Here is an 18575-nt window from a genome sequence, read left to right as displayed (position 1 = left end):
TGCAAGAAACGGGATTTCATCTTTAGCCATCTGCCTTTGCAGAAATGAAGGGCACTCGGATGAACATAGGAGAATTTCACATCATGCTTTCTGTCTCATCCAATCTGTCAGTATTCCCGTTCCACAGACATTCATTGACGTGTGCAAAATTACCATCTAAACAGTTTTTTTATTGTCCCCACAAAACATGAAAATGCCCTAAATATCATCTCAAGAGTAATTACAAAAATAGTCAGCTGAGTTTTTACCTGCTTTTAAGCTACAGAGATAATAAATATCTCACACTCCTCTCTTTCTATTCCTCATGACACAGATAGACTTAAGAAATTCAAAAGGACCCAGAAACCAACAGAATAAGTAGGATTCCTATGGCTTGGATAGTTACATACATAGCTGTAACTTCAAAGCAGGAAGAGCTTCTGGACTCTCTCACAACTCTTTTGCTTTCTTTCAGCTTCTGTGTCGCTGTGTGCTGACAGGAAATGCTGCAGCACCTGGCACTGAGGATGTCTGATGGATGGAAGTTCCCACCCACCAGTAGCACCAGCCCTTGACTATTGGTGCTACAGGAGAGAAGTGAAGCAGCCAACATCTCGGCATATTAACGAGAATAGATTTCTACAGACAACAGAAGGCATGTGTGCAGGGACATTCACTGAGCACTCGGGTGTCTGTGTCATGTTCAATGCTTTCATGTTGTATCTCCTTTAATCTACAAGCAGCCTATGGGAGGTCAATGCTATCACCTCTGTCACACAGGTTAGGAAACCAACACACAGGTAGACTAACTTCCTTGTCTTTTTTTTTGTTTTTTTGAGACAGGGTTTCTCTGTGTAGCCTTGGCCATCCTGGACTCACTTTGTAGACCAGGCTGGCCTCAAACTCACAGCGATCCGCCTGCCTCTGCCTCCCGAGTGCTGGGATTAAAGGCGTGCGCCACCACGCCCGGCTACTTCCTTGTCTTAATGGCACACCACAAGTAGGCACTGAACCTGGGGCACTACTGTCCCAGACAGTGATGCTAGAGCACGCCTGAACGCTTCTCTACCAACAGTGTACAAAGGACTGGCACAGCTGGGCAGTAGTGGTGCACACTTTTAATCCCAGCAGTCAGAGCAGAGACCAGCCTGGTCCGTCTACAGAACGAGTTTCAAGACAGTCAGGGACACACAGAGAAACCCTATCTCAAACAAAAGAAAGCAAAGAAACTAACAAAAAGACTGATACCACCAGTTAATGGTGCTGAAAATATAGTCCTTGTGTAGAAAATAAGAATAGACTTCCTAAAGAACAAAAACCTCAGCTGAGAAAGCAGTGTAGTAGGGACTGGGTTATAGGTCAGTGGAAAATGCACGAGTAGCAAGCACAAGGTGCTGCACCACAGAATACATATTCAAATTCAAAATTAAGAAATGAAAACAAAAAGCTCACGCCTAGCAAGACCAAGGTAATTAATGTCCTGTAGCTTTCACCAACACTCTTATAGCCATAATAAAGTAGCCTATCTTTACAAAGACAAAACACTGAAACACGTGTTTAATGCCATATAATTGGCCAGTCCTGGTGGTGCACGTCTTTAATCCTAGCACCTAAGAAGCAGAGGGCAAAACTCTGAGAGTTCCAGGACAGGGAAGGTTACAGAATGAGACTGTGTCTCAAAAACAAACCAATCCCTATGCACAAATAAACCCAAAACTACATAAATGTTATTAAACTAAGAAAGGAGGGGGCATACATAGAGAGGGGAGCTGGGCACGGTGGCACACACCTGTGATGCCAGCATCTGGGAGGCAAAGACAGACTGAGCGCTGTGAGTTCAAGGCCAGCCTGCTCTACAAAGTAAGTCCAGGACAGCCAAGGCTACAGAGAGACCCTGTCTTGAAAAAACAATAGAGATGGGGGAGTCGGGGGTTGTAGGGAGGGGCAAGGAAAGAAATACACCCATAAAACTGTAACTTGCTAATGTCTGTGAATATATGCACAACTGTTCACATGTATTATCAAGCAGGAACACTACACCCATGTCAAATCATCACATATGATGAGACAAAAGACAAAAACAAAAACCATGAGGAACGGCTAAGTCTTTTTAAAATTTATTTATGTCAGCAGATCATATTATAGATGGTCAAGAGCCATCATGTGGTTGCTGGGAATTGAACTCAGGTCCTCTGGAACTCAGGCCAGTGCTCTTAAACACTGAGCCAACTTACCAGCCCTAAAAGTCATTTTTCTATAGAAAAAAAAGAAATCTACGAATAACTAAAATAAAATTCTAAATAGTCCTTAAAGATTTAAAGACATTTTCTTGCTCAATAAATATAAAACTGCATGCTATAGGTTAAGTGGACATTCCAGAATTCCTGTGCTGGAAACTTAGTGCTCAATGCACGTGGTGAGAAGCAGAGCTTGATGGACACATTTCCATCGTGCAGGAACTATGGAGGATGCTCACACTCCCATTGGCGTGATGCTCCGCTGTGTGATAGCTCAGCAGGAAGGTGTAGCCAGATGCAGCACCTTCATCTTATAATTCTCACACTCTAGAAACACAAGCCAAATGTGCCTCTCTTCAGTATAAATTCCTAAGTCTATGATCTTGTTCTTCGTTGAGATGGTGCTTGTTCCATAGCCTAGGCTGATGTCAGGTTCTAGATAAACTTCCTCAGTGTCCTGAGCGCTGGTGCTACAGACTATTCCACCATAGCCAGCCCAAGTCCACAAAATGGTTTAAGACATTGAATTAAGTATATTTTTTCCAGGCTGGAGAAATGGCTCAGAGGTTAAGAGCACTGTCTGTTCTTCCAAAGGTCCTGAGTTTGATTCCCAGCAACCACATGGTAGCTCACAACCATCTATAACGAGATCTAGCCTCTTCTGGCCTGCAAGCACATATGCAGTCAAAATGCTGTATACATAATAAATAAATATAAATATTTTATAAAAAAGTATATTTTTCCAGAAAATACTGCTCAGTGTTTATGTGAATTAATCTATACATCATGTGCATAATAAAGTCCTTGAGTTGTGTTAAAAATAGATCTGTAAGTTACTGACTTTTTAAGAACCTAATATCTATTATTTGGCAATTTACAAAAAAAACTATTAAAGCCAGGCATGGTGGCATACAACTTTAATCTCAGCACTCAGGGAGGCACAGGCAGGCGGGTCACTGTGAGTTTAAGGCGAGCCTGGTCTACAAAATGAGTCCAGGATAGCCAAGGTTACACAGAGAAACCCTGTCTCGAAAAACCAAAAAAAAAAAAAAAAAAAAAAGAGAGAGAGAGAAAGAAAAGAAAAACAAAACCAAAGAAAGCTATTAAAAACAAAAGCATAAACAACACTGGCATTTTACAACTACTGTACTGTCCTCTGGGCAGCTCTATGACTTTGAAATATGTTACTGAATTGTTTACAGGTTCACACTGTGCTGTGAATTTGTCCTACCTTTTTTACATGGAAACCTTTAAAGATTTTTACAGATTTTTTTTTTTTACAGATTTATAAAAGCTGAATCATGGATGGAAGCAAGTCTATTTTCTTAGGATTTATTTTTATTTCTTTTTACGTGGATGTGAGTGTATGCCGAGGGTGTCCAGTGACGGTGGAGGCCAGAAGAGGGCATCAGACCCTGGAAACTGGAGTTCCAAGCTACTATGTCAACTCTGAGGAGCAAACTCAGATCCTCTGCAAGAGCAGCAAGGGCTTTGAACCACGGAGCATCTCTCCAGCCCCATCAAGTCTACTTTTACAAGTTAGTTAGCTTCCTCATTTGACAAGTTATTATAAATATCTCTTTTTTACTTCCCACTTCCACATACCACAGAAGAATGAAGTAAAGTATCTACACTGTAGCTGGTAACATCCAGAAAGACAGGCTGGACAGGGTCACAGACAACACATGAGGGAGAGCCATAAAGGCAAACCTGCATGCCAACATTTCAGAGCCGTTCACACTTGGGATAGCAGTAAAAGCCGATTTGTAATTAAAGCAGAATCACAATCAAGTTTATTATTCAAACAAGCTGATATTTTTACTTTTGAATCAAAACTTTAGGACACATGCAGCAACACAAATACTTTCAGAGTAGAGGAACTGCTCACACTGGCTGGAAATGTAGGTCAGCAGTGGAGCATACTAGCATGCCTAAGCATGCCCTGGCTGTTATCTTTAGCATGCATAAATAAATAAATAAATAAATAAATAAATAAATAAATAAATGCAAAAATGCAAAAATGCAAAAATGCAAAAATGCAAAAATGCAAAAATGCCCAGGCATGGTGGCATACACCTTAAACCCAGCACTCTGAAGGCAAGAGGTAAGTGGATTTCTGTGAATTCAAGGCCAGCCTTACGTCCATAGCAAGTCTCAGGCCAGCCAACACTACATAAAGAATCTCTGTTTTAAAAGAAAAAAGAACAAGAGAAGAAAGGAAACAACAGAAAGATTTTAAAACAAATACAACAAAAAAAACAAATATTTTGAGACTGTTGGTGGTCTCATGTGTAGCCCAAGCTGGCTTCAAACTACGCTGGTTAGCCTCGGGCTCCTGAACCTCCTACCTCAGCCTCCTAAGTACTGAGACTACACGTGTGCACAGCCTCCCTGGCACGGCTGTCAGGACTTTGGAAAATGTATTACTAGGTGGCCTAATGATCTGGCGTTCTCTGTGTAAGACGGGCTGGCCTGGAACTCAGAGAGGCCTGTCCTGTCTCCTGACTGATGGTATTAGAGGTGTGCACCCCCATGCCCAGAACATGTTCTATTTTCAAGAGAGAAAAGAGAAGAAAGCTGGTTTCCCTCTTAGCTGTTTCCTGGATTTCCCTTTAGCAAATAAGCTTCAGAAACGGAGGGAAACAGAAACAGGCTGGAAAGGGAAAAGGCAGGCAGGTGCTGCACGGCGGCTGGCCCTCCTCAGGACCCCTGCAGCTGGCCTCCACGCGTGTTCTTAACTGAGGGCCAGTCATCAAAAAACAACCGTGACCACTAAGCTTGTCCACTAAGCTTGGGCCAATACTGGTAATTCTCTAGGTCAAAACCTAAGAACCACGCATACTAAAGAAACCCGGAAAGCACTTACTGGGCATCCTCAGCAAGTGTGAGCAACGCCCAGCACAACCTCAGCGTGCTCAGAGGGTAAGTGCTGAGGGGCTGGTTTTCACCTTCCACCTTGTGTAAGGCACGATCTCAGTTCCTGCAGCTGCACTGGACACTACAGGCTACATGGCCCACAAGCTTCTAGGCAATTCTCCGATCTCTACCCACCATCTCACCATGGGAACGCCATGATTACAGGTGTGACCTATGGCCCCCAGCTTTCTATATGGCTTACAAGAATCTGAACTAGGGTCACCAGACTTGCATGACAAGCACTTTTAAGCAATGAGCCGTTTCTGACATGCACCCCTCCCCCTTTTGGAGGGGTGGTGGTACAAGAGCTCATGTAGCATAGGCGGGCCTTAAATGCAGCCAAGGTGGTCCTCCTTCCTTCACCCCCAAATGCCGAGACTATAGGCACTTGTCATCACACCTGGAGATGTGCTGCTAGGGACTGGGCCCACGGCTTGCTCTGTGCATGCTAGACAACTCAATCAACTGAATTACCTACCCAGCTGCTAATGTAACTTCCTGATAGTTTGATTAACACTAAGTGTGGGTGTGGGTGTGTGTGCTCACGCTTACGCACACATTTGTGCATGCAAACACATCCATGAAAGCATGTGTGACAGGTAGAGGACACCCTTGAACATGTTGATCTCTGTCGTCTTCTTTCTAGACAGGGTAATTGTTGCAGCTTGCTGGTACACACACGAGGCTAGCTGGCTCACAAGTCTCTGAGTACTCTCCTGTCTCAGCTCTCCTCGCGCTGTGGGCACACTGGGCCTGTGCCTGGCTTTCTGTGGACTCTGTGTCTTAGCTCAGGTGCTAATGCTTGAGCAGCCTTTCTCAGCCCTGCTCTAATTGTTAAGCTAGAAACAGCTAACACAGAACCGTCAACAGGCGCACGAAGCATAGCTGATAAGCCACTGATAGTTATAATGCTTGAGACATCATGGTTTCTTTGGGTGGTGCTAAAAGTTTTTACAGAAAAAATAATAATTTGCCACTGCTTTAAAAGAATTTTCTAAGAAAACAAGCAATTTTTATTTATCACTTAATAAAACAATATTCTTTATATATTTTAAATTTTTTAAATATAATCTACTTTTTGCTATAGTTAATAAGAGTAACACGTAAGTTTAATTACATTTTTAATAAAAAACATTCCTATTACTGACAGCTATCAGATAGAATCTTCTCTATATTTTCTATTGCCTCACCTAACAAAGGATGCTCAGATGTCAAATCCTCTCCTCTCCCCACAGTTATAGCTGCCGGAGACAGAGTGGGTGGTGGTGGTGTTCTGTCCATCCCCGCACACTCATCCGACTCCTCCGGCATCTCCTCCTCACACACATCTTCCACCTGGTAAACCTGCAATGACAAGCCAGGCTGCCTTGAAATATTTCCAAAAATACATTTCATGAGGTATTTTGAGTTTTAGAAATTTTAATTCTAGGTGTACTAAATGTAAAAAGCAAAGCAAAGGACTACACTAACAAGTCGAAAGCTTTGAAACTGCAAATCGAGATGCTTTACAACAGCAGTGTGTCTGAGAACACACTGGTGGGCAGTTTGGCAAGCCGCTCATCACCCGGCTTCCCAAATGACAACGGCCACATCTGAACATGCTGCGATGGCTGCGAGCCACCACGTGGGTGCTGGAAACTGAACTCAGGACCTTTGGAAGAGCAGTCAGTGCTCTCAGCCTCTGAGCCATCTCTCCAGCCCCTCTATTTTAAACTATTTTAAAAACAACTGCTTCTGTTCATTTCTACCTGCCATGAGTCAAAATAGGTGTTATTGCGTTTTACAGACACTCTAAGTAAATTTCCAAAATAATATACATCAGGCCAATATATTGCCAAGGAAATTCTATACAAGATTATTCATGTTATTAAAGACTAAATAATAAAAATTGCTGTGTATGAAACCACAAGAAAGTCAGCAATAATATTTTTATTCCCTCTCTGTTCTACTCAAGAATCAAATGCATTCTTACAAGCTAGTAAGTAGAATATATGCAGAAAACATTTTCTTTAAAACAGTACACACACTCTCAGCTATATAGGTCTATTTCTGGCTCCCATGGGGAAGGTTTAGCCCCTTTTATCCAACTGTGATGGTTTTACTGAAGGACTGTGAAATCAAAACCACAGACGAGGAGCCATGTAATTAACAAAATTACTCAATTGACATTTTATTAAACTTGAGGGTTAAATTTCAAAGCATCTCCAGAAATTAGTAGAAGTCCTTTGTTTGCTACTTATGAAAGATGACCATCTACTAGCAGAAAGCTGTGAAGCAGCCCTTTCCTTTCATGTGTCAAAGCTTTCGCTTAAATTTACACAGATAGAGAGTTGGGTTTTTTTTAAGATTTCTTGACTAATTAAAATTGTAATAAATCTTAACAAAAATAAAAAAGAACATTCACAAAATAACTACTATTACATTTTTAGTTAAGTTGTTGGAAAAAACTTTGATAATTTTAGGTGTCTAGAATGTAATATGAAAATAATCAAGATTTCTGAATCAGCATAAGCCATGTAAAGTACTTTCAAGTTTCATTTATGAAGATATATGTAAAAAGTAATACTAGTTTAAAAAAAAAAAAAAAGAAAGAAAGAATAAACTCTCAGCATCTACTTAGAATGATGTAAACCATCCATCCAGGAATGGCAGCACCACCCCGCAGCGAGCCTTAGCACAGAGAAGGCTGAGACAGAGCACTGAGTTCAAGACAAGTCTGGGTGCATAGCAAGACCCACGTAAGCAACAGCAAGAATGAATTAAACATCATTTTTGCAACAACAACAAAAAATCTTTCTAAAATCTCACTAGAGTTATTTTATGTTTAACATGGCATTTGAGCCCGATTTCCAAGTCAGGTACGAAATGGTCAGCCTTTTTTGTAAGATACTTTTTCACAACCCAGAAGCTAGAAAACTGTTTGAGCAAGAGCCTCCTATCACAGGCGGAAGCAGCCACTGCTGCTGTCCACTGCGCAGCTGACAGTCACTAGCATCTGTCATGTTACAGCAATATTTAATACGAATGTAATACTCAGCACAGAATCCAATCGCTGCCCCCATGCCCAGGGGTTAGCAAAGACGAGAGCAGCCAGAAATAAGGTGAACAAGCCTCTGTGGCTCCTCGCAGCTGAGTGTGCGCTCGTGAGAGCTGGCCAGGGCAGCTGGACAACTGGCTTGTATAGCATTATGTTCCCCTTAAAAGACAACAACTTCCTACAGCGACCATCACCTACTAAGCCGCTAAAGCTCTGCCTCACCCTTGGCACCGCCATATGCGGCTCAACAGCTGCTTGTAGTATCTCTTAAGGAACCAAGGTTTGGCCATCAGCAGAATCCTGGTTTTTGAAAAGTATATTTTAAAAAAGAAATGGCCATAAATGAATAGTATTGTTTTTCTCAAATTTATCCATCAAGAAACACTATAAAATACATTTAATTCTTAAGATGAGGTTAAATATAGAGATCTCAGCTGGGCATAGTGTTGCGCACGCCTTTAATTTCAGCACTCGGGAGGCAGAGGCAGGTGGATTTCTGTGAGTTCGAGGCCAGCCTGGTCTACAAAGGGAGTCCAGGATAGCCAGGGCTACACAGAGAAACCCTGTCTCAAAATAAATAAATAGATAAATAAATAGATCTTTTTTATAATCTCCCACAAAGAGGAAAGCAGGTTAACAGGTAAATAAAGTAGGCAAAAGGAATTTGTCACATATCTGGCACACTTGGCACAAAAAAACATCTAAATGCAACAATTAAAATATCGAGAAAGGCAGTAAGTGGAGGTTTTACTCACAAGATCATTACAAAACTTGCATAAGTTCTAGTCAGCTCATAACTATAATTAGTCTAAACATAACGGGGACCGCCAAACTTACCTCAGTAAAGTCCATATTCCCATCTGTCTCCCTTTCCTAAATCATCTACCCTCAACATATCTTATTTATATCTAAATCTCAACTTTAAAAATCAAACTTTTTATAGAAATATCTTTTTGAAAACATACTGGTTTAGTTTGATAAGTAACCTTTTTCTTTCAAATTCTTATATACTGTTGGAAAGAAATATATCTATATTTAAGTACTTGAAATAAAGGTAGAAAAGGTGTTGTGATGGGAAAAAATTTAATCACAACAACAACAAAACAGCAACTTAGTCAACAGCTGCTGTGAATAGAATGGAAAGGAAACTGGTACAAAGACAGACAGCAAGCCCTGTGGTCACACGGCAACAGAGGAACTTTCCAAAAATGACAGCGGCCTTGTGTTTAAAAACAGAGAGCAAAATCGGCAAAACAGAGCCAATAATACTTGTGACATAATATTTAAATATTTAAAGTGTTGGTTTTTGGTTTTGTTTTTAATTGTTTTGGGATTTTGTTTTTGGGGTTTTTTTTTTTTTTTTTTTTTTTTTGGTTGTTTGGTTGTTGTTGTTGTTATTTGGGGGTTGGGTTGGGGGAGTGTTTTGGTTTTGCTTCTGGTTTTGTGGCATTTCTACACTGAATGTGTTGATCTGAAGTTCTCTTATGAGAAAATACATTTAAAAAATATATGGAATGTAGAATTTCTATTTTTTACTAATTGAAAAAAAAAGATACTGAATTAAATATTGAGAAGATTAGATTAAATTAAATTTGATTCCTTCAAAGGTACCATTTTTTTCTAATCTTTTGCTTTTCGTGTTTTTGTTTTGGCAGTTCTAGGGATTGAACCATGCTAACTAAACAGGCACTCTCCCACTAAGCTACATCCTCAATACATAACCTGCTGTAAGTGCGCTAAAAACCCATGAAGAGAAAGTGCAGAGGCATAAGTAACTGGTAAGCTGATCCAACACTGCTGCTTCTCTTGGGCTCTAGCTTCCCGGGTAATCACAGGTAGGACGGGGCAGCTCAGAGCCCATCAAGATCAAGGACAACAAACTGTAAACCTGAGTCCTGGGAGCCCAACACCTCCCGTCCCTCTGAGATCACTGCTAACACATCTACTCCAGGGACTCTGCAGTCAAGTTGCTCTGGACCGCACGCGCCCTCCAGGGTGCCCAGAACGCAAGCTCCTCTGCTCCAGCTTCCCAGGAACTGGGGGGTGAGGGCAAGGAACCATGTCTACTTGCAGTGATTCTTCAAAATCTGACACAAAACTTCCTTTTAGAAAAATTCCTTTTCTCAGTAAGAAATTGAATTTGGTCATCTGATTAAACTCATAAAGACCTTATTTCAATTTTCACATAAACCACTTTATAAATTTTAATAAGTACTTCAGAGAAAATTTTGAAAAAGAAGGCTATTTTCAAGCCTTTGCAGGCATCACACAACCCTTTCTAGGGTTCATTCCGACACACCCCACTGAACCCAACAGCTCAGGCTCTCCCTCCATGCATTACATCTCTCGTTCTCAGTATCAAAGGCAGAGACTCAGGCTTAGTGTTTTAACCAAAAAATAACTTAAGTACATATTTTCTCTTAGTAGATAGAAAAATTTTAAAGTCAGTTGTTTTTGTTTTTTTGCAAAGTTGAACACTACCCTAGAATAAATTATTTTTTACAATTTTAATTACAAAACATACTTTATTCAAAAAAGTTATATCATACAACCACACCTCTTCCACGAAAGAAAAGCTGCTCAAGGCCCAGGACTTCCAATGCGTACAACTAAGGGGTTAGCTAGATAGACCATGCGTTTAAGAACATACAAGCCAACAGAAGGGATCTATGAAGGATAATCACCTTAAGAGAAAAAACTTTGTGCAGATGACACTGGTTCAAATGTATTCCCTTGGGGAAAAAAAATCAACTCTGTAAAGATAGCAGATGGATTTGTTTAAATAGTAATAAAATTAACGAGGGACTTTAACAACCATCACAAATTTAAAGCATGCAACCACACTACAACAAGCGACATTTTTTCCTTTGCCCATACAATACATTGTCAGAATACCGACGTAGGAAAAATGCAAGCTTTAAGAATCATAGGTATTTAGACTCAGCAGTGCAGCACCGTGTGGGAGAAACAGCTTTACGTTCAGTTGAGCAAGAAAGTCAAAGAGCTGCCAAGGGCTTACCACTGGTGCATCAACAGGTGCTGGCGGCTGTACTTGAAGATTTACCGCAACAGTCTGTGGAGGAGGAAGAGTCTGAAATGGCAACTGGACCAAAGCTTCTGCGGCAGGTAGCTCCTCTTCTGACACCAAAGCATTCTGCACCAAAACCTGGCCCTGGGATAGAATTTCAGGCTGCACTTGTAAAGACTGCATAGACTGCAAGGGCAGCGGTGGGATCTGAGCTGGAGGAGACGTTGACATCTGTGGAGGGGTTGCGATTGGAATTGGGGGTGACTGTAGGGTTGAGTATTGCTGGTGTGATGTTGGGGAGACAATCTGCTGACCAGGGGACACCAAGGCCGACTGCTGGACGGGGCCAATATGTACCACAGGGGATGCTGGAAGTGGAAGATGGGGTGGAAGAGCCAGCTGTGCTGTGGGCTGTACCTGATCAGCAGCAGCCTGCTGCAAACTTGGGCCTGTCTGAAGAGCTGAAGACACAAGAGGGTGAGGCTGGATAAGTGCCTGTGGGTGGATAATGATAGTAGGGGACTGGCTAGGGGAGTGAGGCGGAGGAGGAGACACCACTACAGACTGCTGTGCCGACTGTGCCTGATTAGGAGACACAGTTAAAGGAGGGGGATGGCTCTGAATTGGGGAGCAATGCTGTGACTGGGCACTACTGGGAGCTGGAGAAAGGCCATGGTTTGGGAGTGGGATACAGTGCTGGGAAGGGGGTGGATCTTGAGTTGGACTCTGAAGGGTGATTGGCTGAATCTGCTGCTGCTGCTGTTGTAGTACCAGCTGATGGTGGGAAACCTTAGGAGGAGGTGAGTGCAGAGGAATCTGTTGATGTTTGATTAGAGCATGAGGCTGAACTGGAGAATATGAAGCTGTGAGAGAGAAAAATGACAGTTAGTACTGACTTCAAATCAAGGTCGGTTTACATAAACCTAAGGGGCAGCGTCTTCATATCAGTCACAGTCACTGTAGTCCATTACACTGCAGTCTTAGGAACGACCAGTGTGAAGTATTTTCCTTGCGAGGCTAAAAACACCGGGCAACATCAGCTACCTGAGGGACCCTGAGGAAAGCAGTCTGGTCACATATGCACAGCTTCGCCTGCTCTGCGCTTCCAGCCGCCAGGACAGCTTCCCTGGCAGTTAGCACTGGGGTCTCAATCAACAAGTACAGTGCACACAAGGGCGACTTCAAGCATGTCTCAAACTAATAGCAGAATCAGTTAGCTAGAAAGCTTCCCAAGTAAGCATTTCAGCTCTGATGAAGTCTTTACTAGCTGATCTGAAAGACAGTTATTTCACGTAAAACTCCAATTCATCAGAATACATGGCTGAATCTTGTAGTGTACCGGCCATTGCAAATCGAATGAGCAATCACTTTCTTGCAAGGAATGAAAGAATGAGACCATGCTACCTAACTAAGGGGTGGTGCTTATCCCTTTCCACTCAATGGAAACCCCAGAGTGAATTAATTATATGGTATGGTTGTGTGGTACTAGATGGCAGTGCTTGGCATGAGACATTTCCACAGAGGTGCTCACATCAGGGATCCATCTAAACAGGGACAGCCCTCCATTGTGACTGGTTCCCACTCTGACGCCTCTTTACAGGCAGAAGCCAGTGAAATCCTCCCTACCCACAACTGAAAACTGAATGCCCTGGAAGATAAAATGAAATGATCGCCTAACACCACACAAACACTGTGCACATCTAAGCTGGGTATGGCAGGCACACCTTTAATCCCAGCACTCAGAAGGCAAAGGCACTCGGATCTCTGAGTTACAGGCCAGCCTGATCTATACAGAGTTACAGGCCAGTCAGGGCTATAAGGAAACCCGGTCTCAAAGTCTCCACTACCTCCACCCACCAAATAGTCCCTTAAATTGAATCTAAAGGCAGAATGTTTTAAATCTTGCAATGTAAACATAAAAGTTACATAACACTGTATATCTTTTTATATTCAACCACATTTATGGCACCAGCCTTATACATAAGACAGTAACTTTTGTCTTAAACTTTTTCTATTTGATTAAAATTTAAAGTTCAGGGAGCAGGCTGAGGAGACTTTTCAGGAGTTAAGAGCACTGGCTGCTCTCCCAGAGAACCAGAATTTCATTCCCAACACCCCCACGACGGCTCGTAACTATCTGTCACTGCAGTCCCAGGGGATCTGATGGCTTCCTTTGCCTTTCTCAGGCACCAGGCACACATGTGGTGCAATCATACACACAGGCAAAAGTCATGTATATAAATTGATTTGTTTAAAAATTATAGCAACCCTTTAAAGAAATTAACATGTAGAAATTTCAATAGCTGTCTACTGATCATTCTTAAGTGGAGGCTGGGTTCCAGCTCAGTGTGAGAGCACACGCTTAGCATGCATATGCCATGGGTTCAAACTACACATTGAAAAAACAGTTAGGTCTAAAATTTAATCTAAAAAATATTTTTCACATAAGCTAGTAACTCAAATTAATGTTGTCAGCCCTCTACAATTATGGTGATGGCTATGCTATACAGTGTTCAGAGAAGAGCAGTGACTACACCCTGCGAGTCTATAAAGTGCGTTCGGGCCTTGCATTAATACTTGTATAGCAGCTGTGGGGTATGTGGCAGTTATCCCCTCTGTCAGATAGAGAAATAGATCTCTTGGCCTCCATTAAAAATAAAACAAAGTCATAACTTAATTTTATCAACTTTTTCAAATACCTTTTTGTTTTTAATTGTGTGTATGTGTGTGTGTGTGGTGTTGAGAGGGCCTGCATCGGGCATCAAGCCTCCCTCGAGCTGGAGTCTCAGGCAGCTGTGAACCATCCAGCATGGGTCTTGGGAACACATCTCCACTCCTTGCAAGAGCAGCAATAACTCCTAAGTGCCGAGTGTTCCCCCAACCTCACAAGCATCGTAGTCGGCAGCAGAGATAGTACATCCACTACAACAGTTCCTGTGACCTCGGTAAGCAACCTGCCATTGTAGTAGGGAACAGTCTACTGTTCATCTAAGTTAAGTCAGAGAGTGTAGGAACAAGTCCTAGAGTGCAGATGAGGTCTATGAGCAAGGAAAGCTGATAATTTCTAGAAAACTGTTGGTTTTCTAGAAACCTATTGGTTAATTTCTCTGACTTTAATGAACACTTAATTATTGTCAGAGTGGTCTAATATGTGACAGGCTGACGGACATGATATCTCTCATTATTTATAATATTGTGTAATTTCATTCAATAATTTCACAACCTCACGACGTAGCTATGGTACTATGCTAATGCAATATATGACCAATTAACTAAGACGATCTATCAAAGAGAGCAGCACTGACTCTGCCAGAGCCGCAAATCCCCAGCTGAGGGCTGCTATAAACTATTTGTTCCCCTTTCCCCAAATTCACACGATAAAGCCATAGAGGTGAGAGGCTAGGAAATTAACATCACGTGGGATCCTGGAAGTGAGGCTGTCACACGGCAGAGATTTGTATACAAATAAAAAGAGATCCAGGGCTGATGATACAGCTCAACAGATAAAGGCACTTGATGCCTGATGACCTAAGTAAAAGGAAAGAACCAACTCCAAGCTGTCCTCTGACCTGGACACGTACTCTGTGACATGCCCAGGCCCCCATGCTACCCTCACACAGAATGAGAAAGCAATCCCCTAACACTGATTTTAAAGACTTATCAGAGAGCTCCCCTCCACCACTGTGCACTCAGAAGTACATGTCACAGCAAAGAGAAACAACGAGAAACAAAGGCGAAAAAGACCATCCTCATCAGAAACTGGGCATTGGCAGACTCTGACCTGGGACTTTCAAGGTACCTACTCTATAACATTTCATGGTGGCGCTAGACCAAACCAGTAGAGGACCCTTTCTCTACGTGTTGAATTAATGTCTAGAGAAGCAAAAGAAAAAACTGCTCAAGTTTTTTTCAGCTGTAACACATTAATATCATATGATTTCTAGTAAATATGTGATAGAGGTGAACTTTTACCTTTATATATTAAAAACAGAACTATCAGAATTGTAAGTCAGGCATAGTGGGACTGAGGCAGGAGAACTGTCATGAATTCAAGGCCAGCCTCAAGTACTGTCTTATAGATACATAGATAGATAGATAGATAGATAGATAGATAGATAGATAGATAGATAGATGACAGACAGATAAAATTACTAACAAGTGAAAGCTCTTTCCCTCAAAGAGAAATGATAAAGAAATCAAGTTATTTTTACACTCTAAAAATAAATGCAAGAAAAAAGTAGTCATGTCCATTATAGTAACTATTAGTCAACTACATTAGAATATAAATAGAGGGTTTGGTCTTTTTCTCTACTTAAAATGACTGTTGGCACAGTTCTAGCTAAGGCAAAGAATAAGAGGGCAGGTCTCACAGCGCTGCCCTTGACCAGTCACTTAAGGGTTAGGAGGCCAATGCTGCTGCACACTGACTAACAACCCTGGCAGGGCACTACTTTGAATGCTGTGCAAAACTCAGTTGTCTGGCCTAAGAGACAACACAGACCAGGACATAGATATTTATAAACTAAGAATCATTCACAACCCTCCGAACCCCTGTGACAGCTGAACCACGCTAACGGGAAAGGCCATGGGAAACTGGGTGGCTGATCCATCAAACATAAACCTGCCTGCCTTTTACAGGCAAATGAATGTGAGGCACAACTTAGTGCTATTAACATGAAAAGGTGAATTTGAAAGAAGATGAAAAGACCTAGAAAAGCAGAGTGCTGGCAAGCAGTGCCTACTCTAGCAGACACGCTGTCTGGCAAAGATGCACACAGACAAGGACTGTTGGCAAAGTTCTGAGTAAGGAGACATCTTCTTCTCTGCTGAAGCAAAGGAGCACCAGCCATACTAACACAGAAGAAACATGACAAGAAGCTGAAGGCCGTGACTGCACATCAGAGCGCTCGTGCAGCACGCGTGTGAGCCGCTATACTCAAGCCCCAGAACCAAACACAGAGAAATCAGTCTGGGGGGGAAGAAGTAGATTTCAATAGTAGAGAACTGGGGGCAGGAAGCTCACTCTGGAAGGTCCCAAGATTTCCAGTTTAAGAACAGTGAGGCAACTGGGCATGGTGGCACACCGCTCTGAAGCCGACACTCGGGAGGCGGCAGCAGGCAGGTCTCTGTAAGCCTGAGAGCAGCCTGATCTACAAAGTCCAGGAAAGCCAGGGCCACACAGCGAAACCCTGTCATGAGAAAAGGACCATGAAGCCGGGCTACCTGCAGGAGACCCTGACAGACTGGTGAGAATGGAAAGAGGTGATTCCTTGACAAGACTCTCTCCCGGATGACATCCCACATGGGTAGTGGCAGATGCAGACTTAAGAAAATAATGCTTTTATTTGCACAATCTTTTGTTTTAAAAAAGCAACAAATTCTTCCCACTAATGACTTAAACAAAATACACTTAGTTTTTCACTACAATCTTAAAAATATGTTCCACTAAAGCTAAAACATTCTTTTTTTTTAAAGCTAAAAGGTTGTATTAATATAAAAAGAGACTAGCACATCACAAACATGAAGGGCCATCTTTTCTGCTGTTATAATTTCTTTCAGCATAATTTTCCAAGCTACTTAGTGAGGTCTTCTTTAGCTTACAAACACCCTCATTTTAAAATGTTTTTAAGTTGTTATTCTTATTTAAGTAGTGGACATCCTTTGTTTTTCGGTCTGCTAAGAAAACAAATAAGGCAGCTATACTCAATGAACATTTGTCCCACCTGGTGCTATTAGTTGGTGAATGCTTGATGTCCGAGTGACAGCTGTGCTTCGAGATTCCAGACTTGGGCTTCCTCCCTTCTTGCTCTCTGGAGAAGGGTCTCGTTGGCTGACTTTAGAACTGGTCACTGTTGTTTTATTATGGCAAATTGTCAATGACTGAGTCTGACCAGTGCTTTTTGGTGGGCCATTCTGTGAGCTAGATAGGACACCCAGCTTCTGGCTGCGTAATGTTAAATTCTGAACCTAAGAACCACATAATAAAAAATAAAGATGAGAACCGATGCCTTTAGCTGATTCGGCAGTCATTACAATAATAACAGCAATTAATATTGTGCCTCCTACCTGAGGAGGCCCAAGCTCCTGCGACAGCCGACTAAGCCTAAGGGAAGGAGAGCCACAGGCTAAGTGAGCATATCTTAAATGGTATGTGGAGGGTTAAAGGCTACAGTGGGCGGGTACGGCATACTGGTGAGTGAAGATCTATCGGGAGGATGGGAAGGATGCAAGGAACTAAATGAAAACCAAACAAATACTGAGGGCTGACGGTAAATGAACTATAAAAATGAGGAAATGGCTCTGGAACACACTGCATTAACAGTGACTAACTCTAAATGTGTTAGGGCAATAGTGCTGCAAGACACCTGACGCATCTAACCATCTACTTCATTGTGACACTAAGGCGAAGCATTTTCAGAAAACTTTAAGTTGTGTTACTGAGACCACTCCTTGCCTTTGAGAAATGGCTTCTTTGAGCTGAAATATTACGCACAGCTCTGAAATGGGTCTGTGTGGAGCCCTGCATAAACAGGGGCCACTGCAAACACTGTAAGCTAACAGGAGTGCCCTGCTTCACCTCACTTGAGCCTCTCCAAAGAGCAAAGCAGAAAATGCCTTACCAAAAGCTGCATAGTTCTACCTATCTGGAACATGCACCTGATACATTAGCGCTAGCAGTGCTCGGTCCTCAGAGGCTCAAAGGAGGTCCCAGCGCAGTGACGCTAAGGACATGCTGCTGCCTCTAACGTCCTCGGTCGCAGTGCGCTGACTCTACAATACACCTTAGCTGGTGCTCAAGGCTACACTCCCCGCCCAAATGCCAACACAGCGTCAACAGAAGGCAACTAAATGTTCATGCCAGACAAGTTTCAACCAATTCTTTAGCTACTGCTAATTTGTGGAAATGAAGTGCTTCCCAATACAGCCCCCCCAAAACACACGTATATTGAAAGTTTGGTTCCAAGCACAGGGGGTGCTCAGAGGTAGAATTTTTGAAAAGTGACAGATAAGGACTCCATCAATGGTTTAATTAGCAAATGAACTTAAACTGTGAATAGACTTTTAGGAGGTGTGGGTCTACAGAACAGGAAAGTGGTCTGAGGAAGGTGGGGATTTGTGTCCCTGGTCCCTTCCTCTTACCTTCTCTGCCTGTCTGTCAAGAAGTAAGCAACTAGGCTCTATCACACTCTCCTGCCATGACACTCTGTCTCTATGCCCCACACTCTACTGCCATGACAGTCTGTCTCTATGTCCACACTCTCCTGCCATGACACTCTGTCTCCATGCCCACACTCTACTGCCATGACAGTCTGTCTCTATGTCCACACTCTCCTGCCATGACACTCTGTCTCTATGCCCACACACTCCTGCCATGACA

The 18575-nt window shown here is 42.4% G+C and overlaps 1 protein-coding gene across 2 annotated transcripts in view; it reads right to left on the bottom strand.

Moving 5' to 3' along the window:
• The window catches only part of Phc3 (polyhomeotic homolog 3), a 65139-nt gene that overhangs the window by 20535 nt on the left and 26029 nt on the right, over positions 1-18575 (bottom strand). For both annotated transcript variants that reach the window (XM_051157008.1, XM_051157007.1), the window contains 3 exons: positions 16921-17164; positions 11189-12060; positions 6323-6476 (listed from right to left, as the gene is read on the bottom strand). In XM_051157008.1, coding sequence (XP_051012965.1) covers positions 6323-6476; positions 11189-12060; positions 16921-17164 — 1270 coding nt within the window. The remainder of the gene's footprint in view (positions 1-6322; positions 6477-11188; positions 12061-16920; positions 17165-18575) is intronic.

Source organism: Acomys russatus, chromosome 15 (genome assembly GCF_903995435.1).
Source record: "Acomys russatus chromosome 15, mAcoRus1.1, whole genome shotgun sequence".
NCBI classification, from domain to species: Eukaryota; Metazoa; Chordata; class Mammalia; order Rodentia; family Muridae; genus Acomys; species Acomys russatus.
Note: the sequence above shows the minus strand (reverse complement) of the source record. Positions and strands in the feature narration are given on the sequence as shown.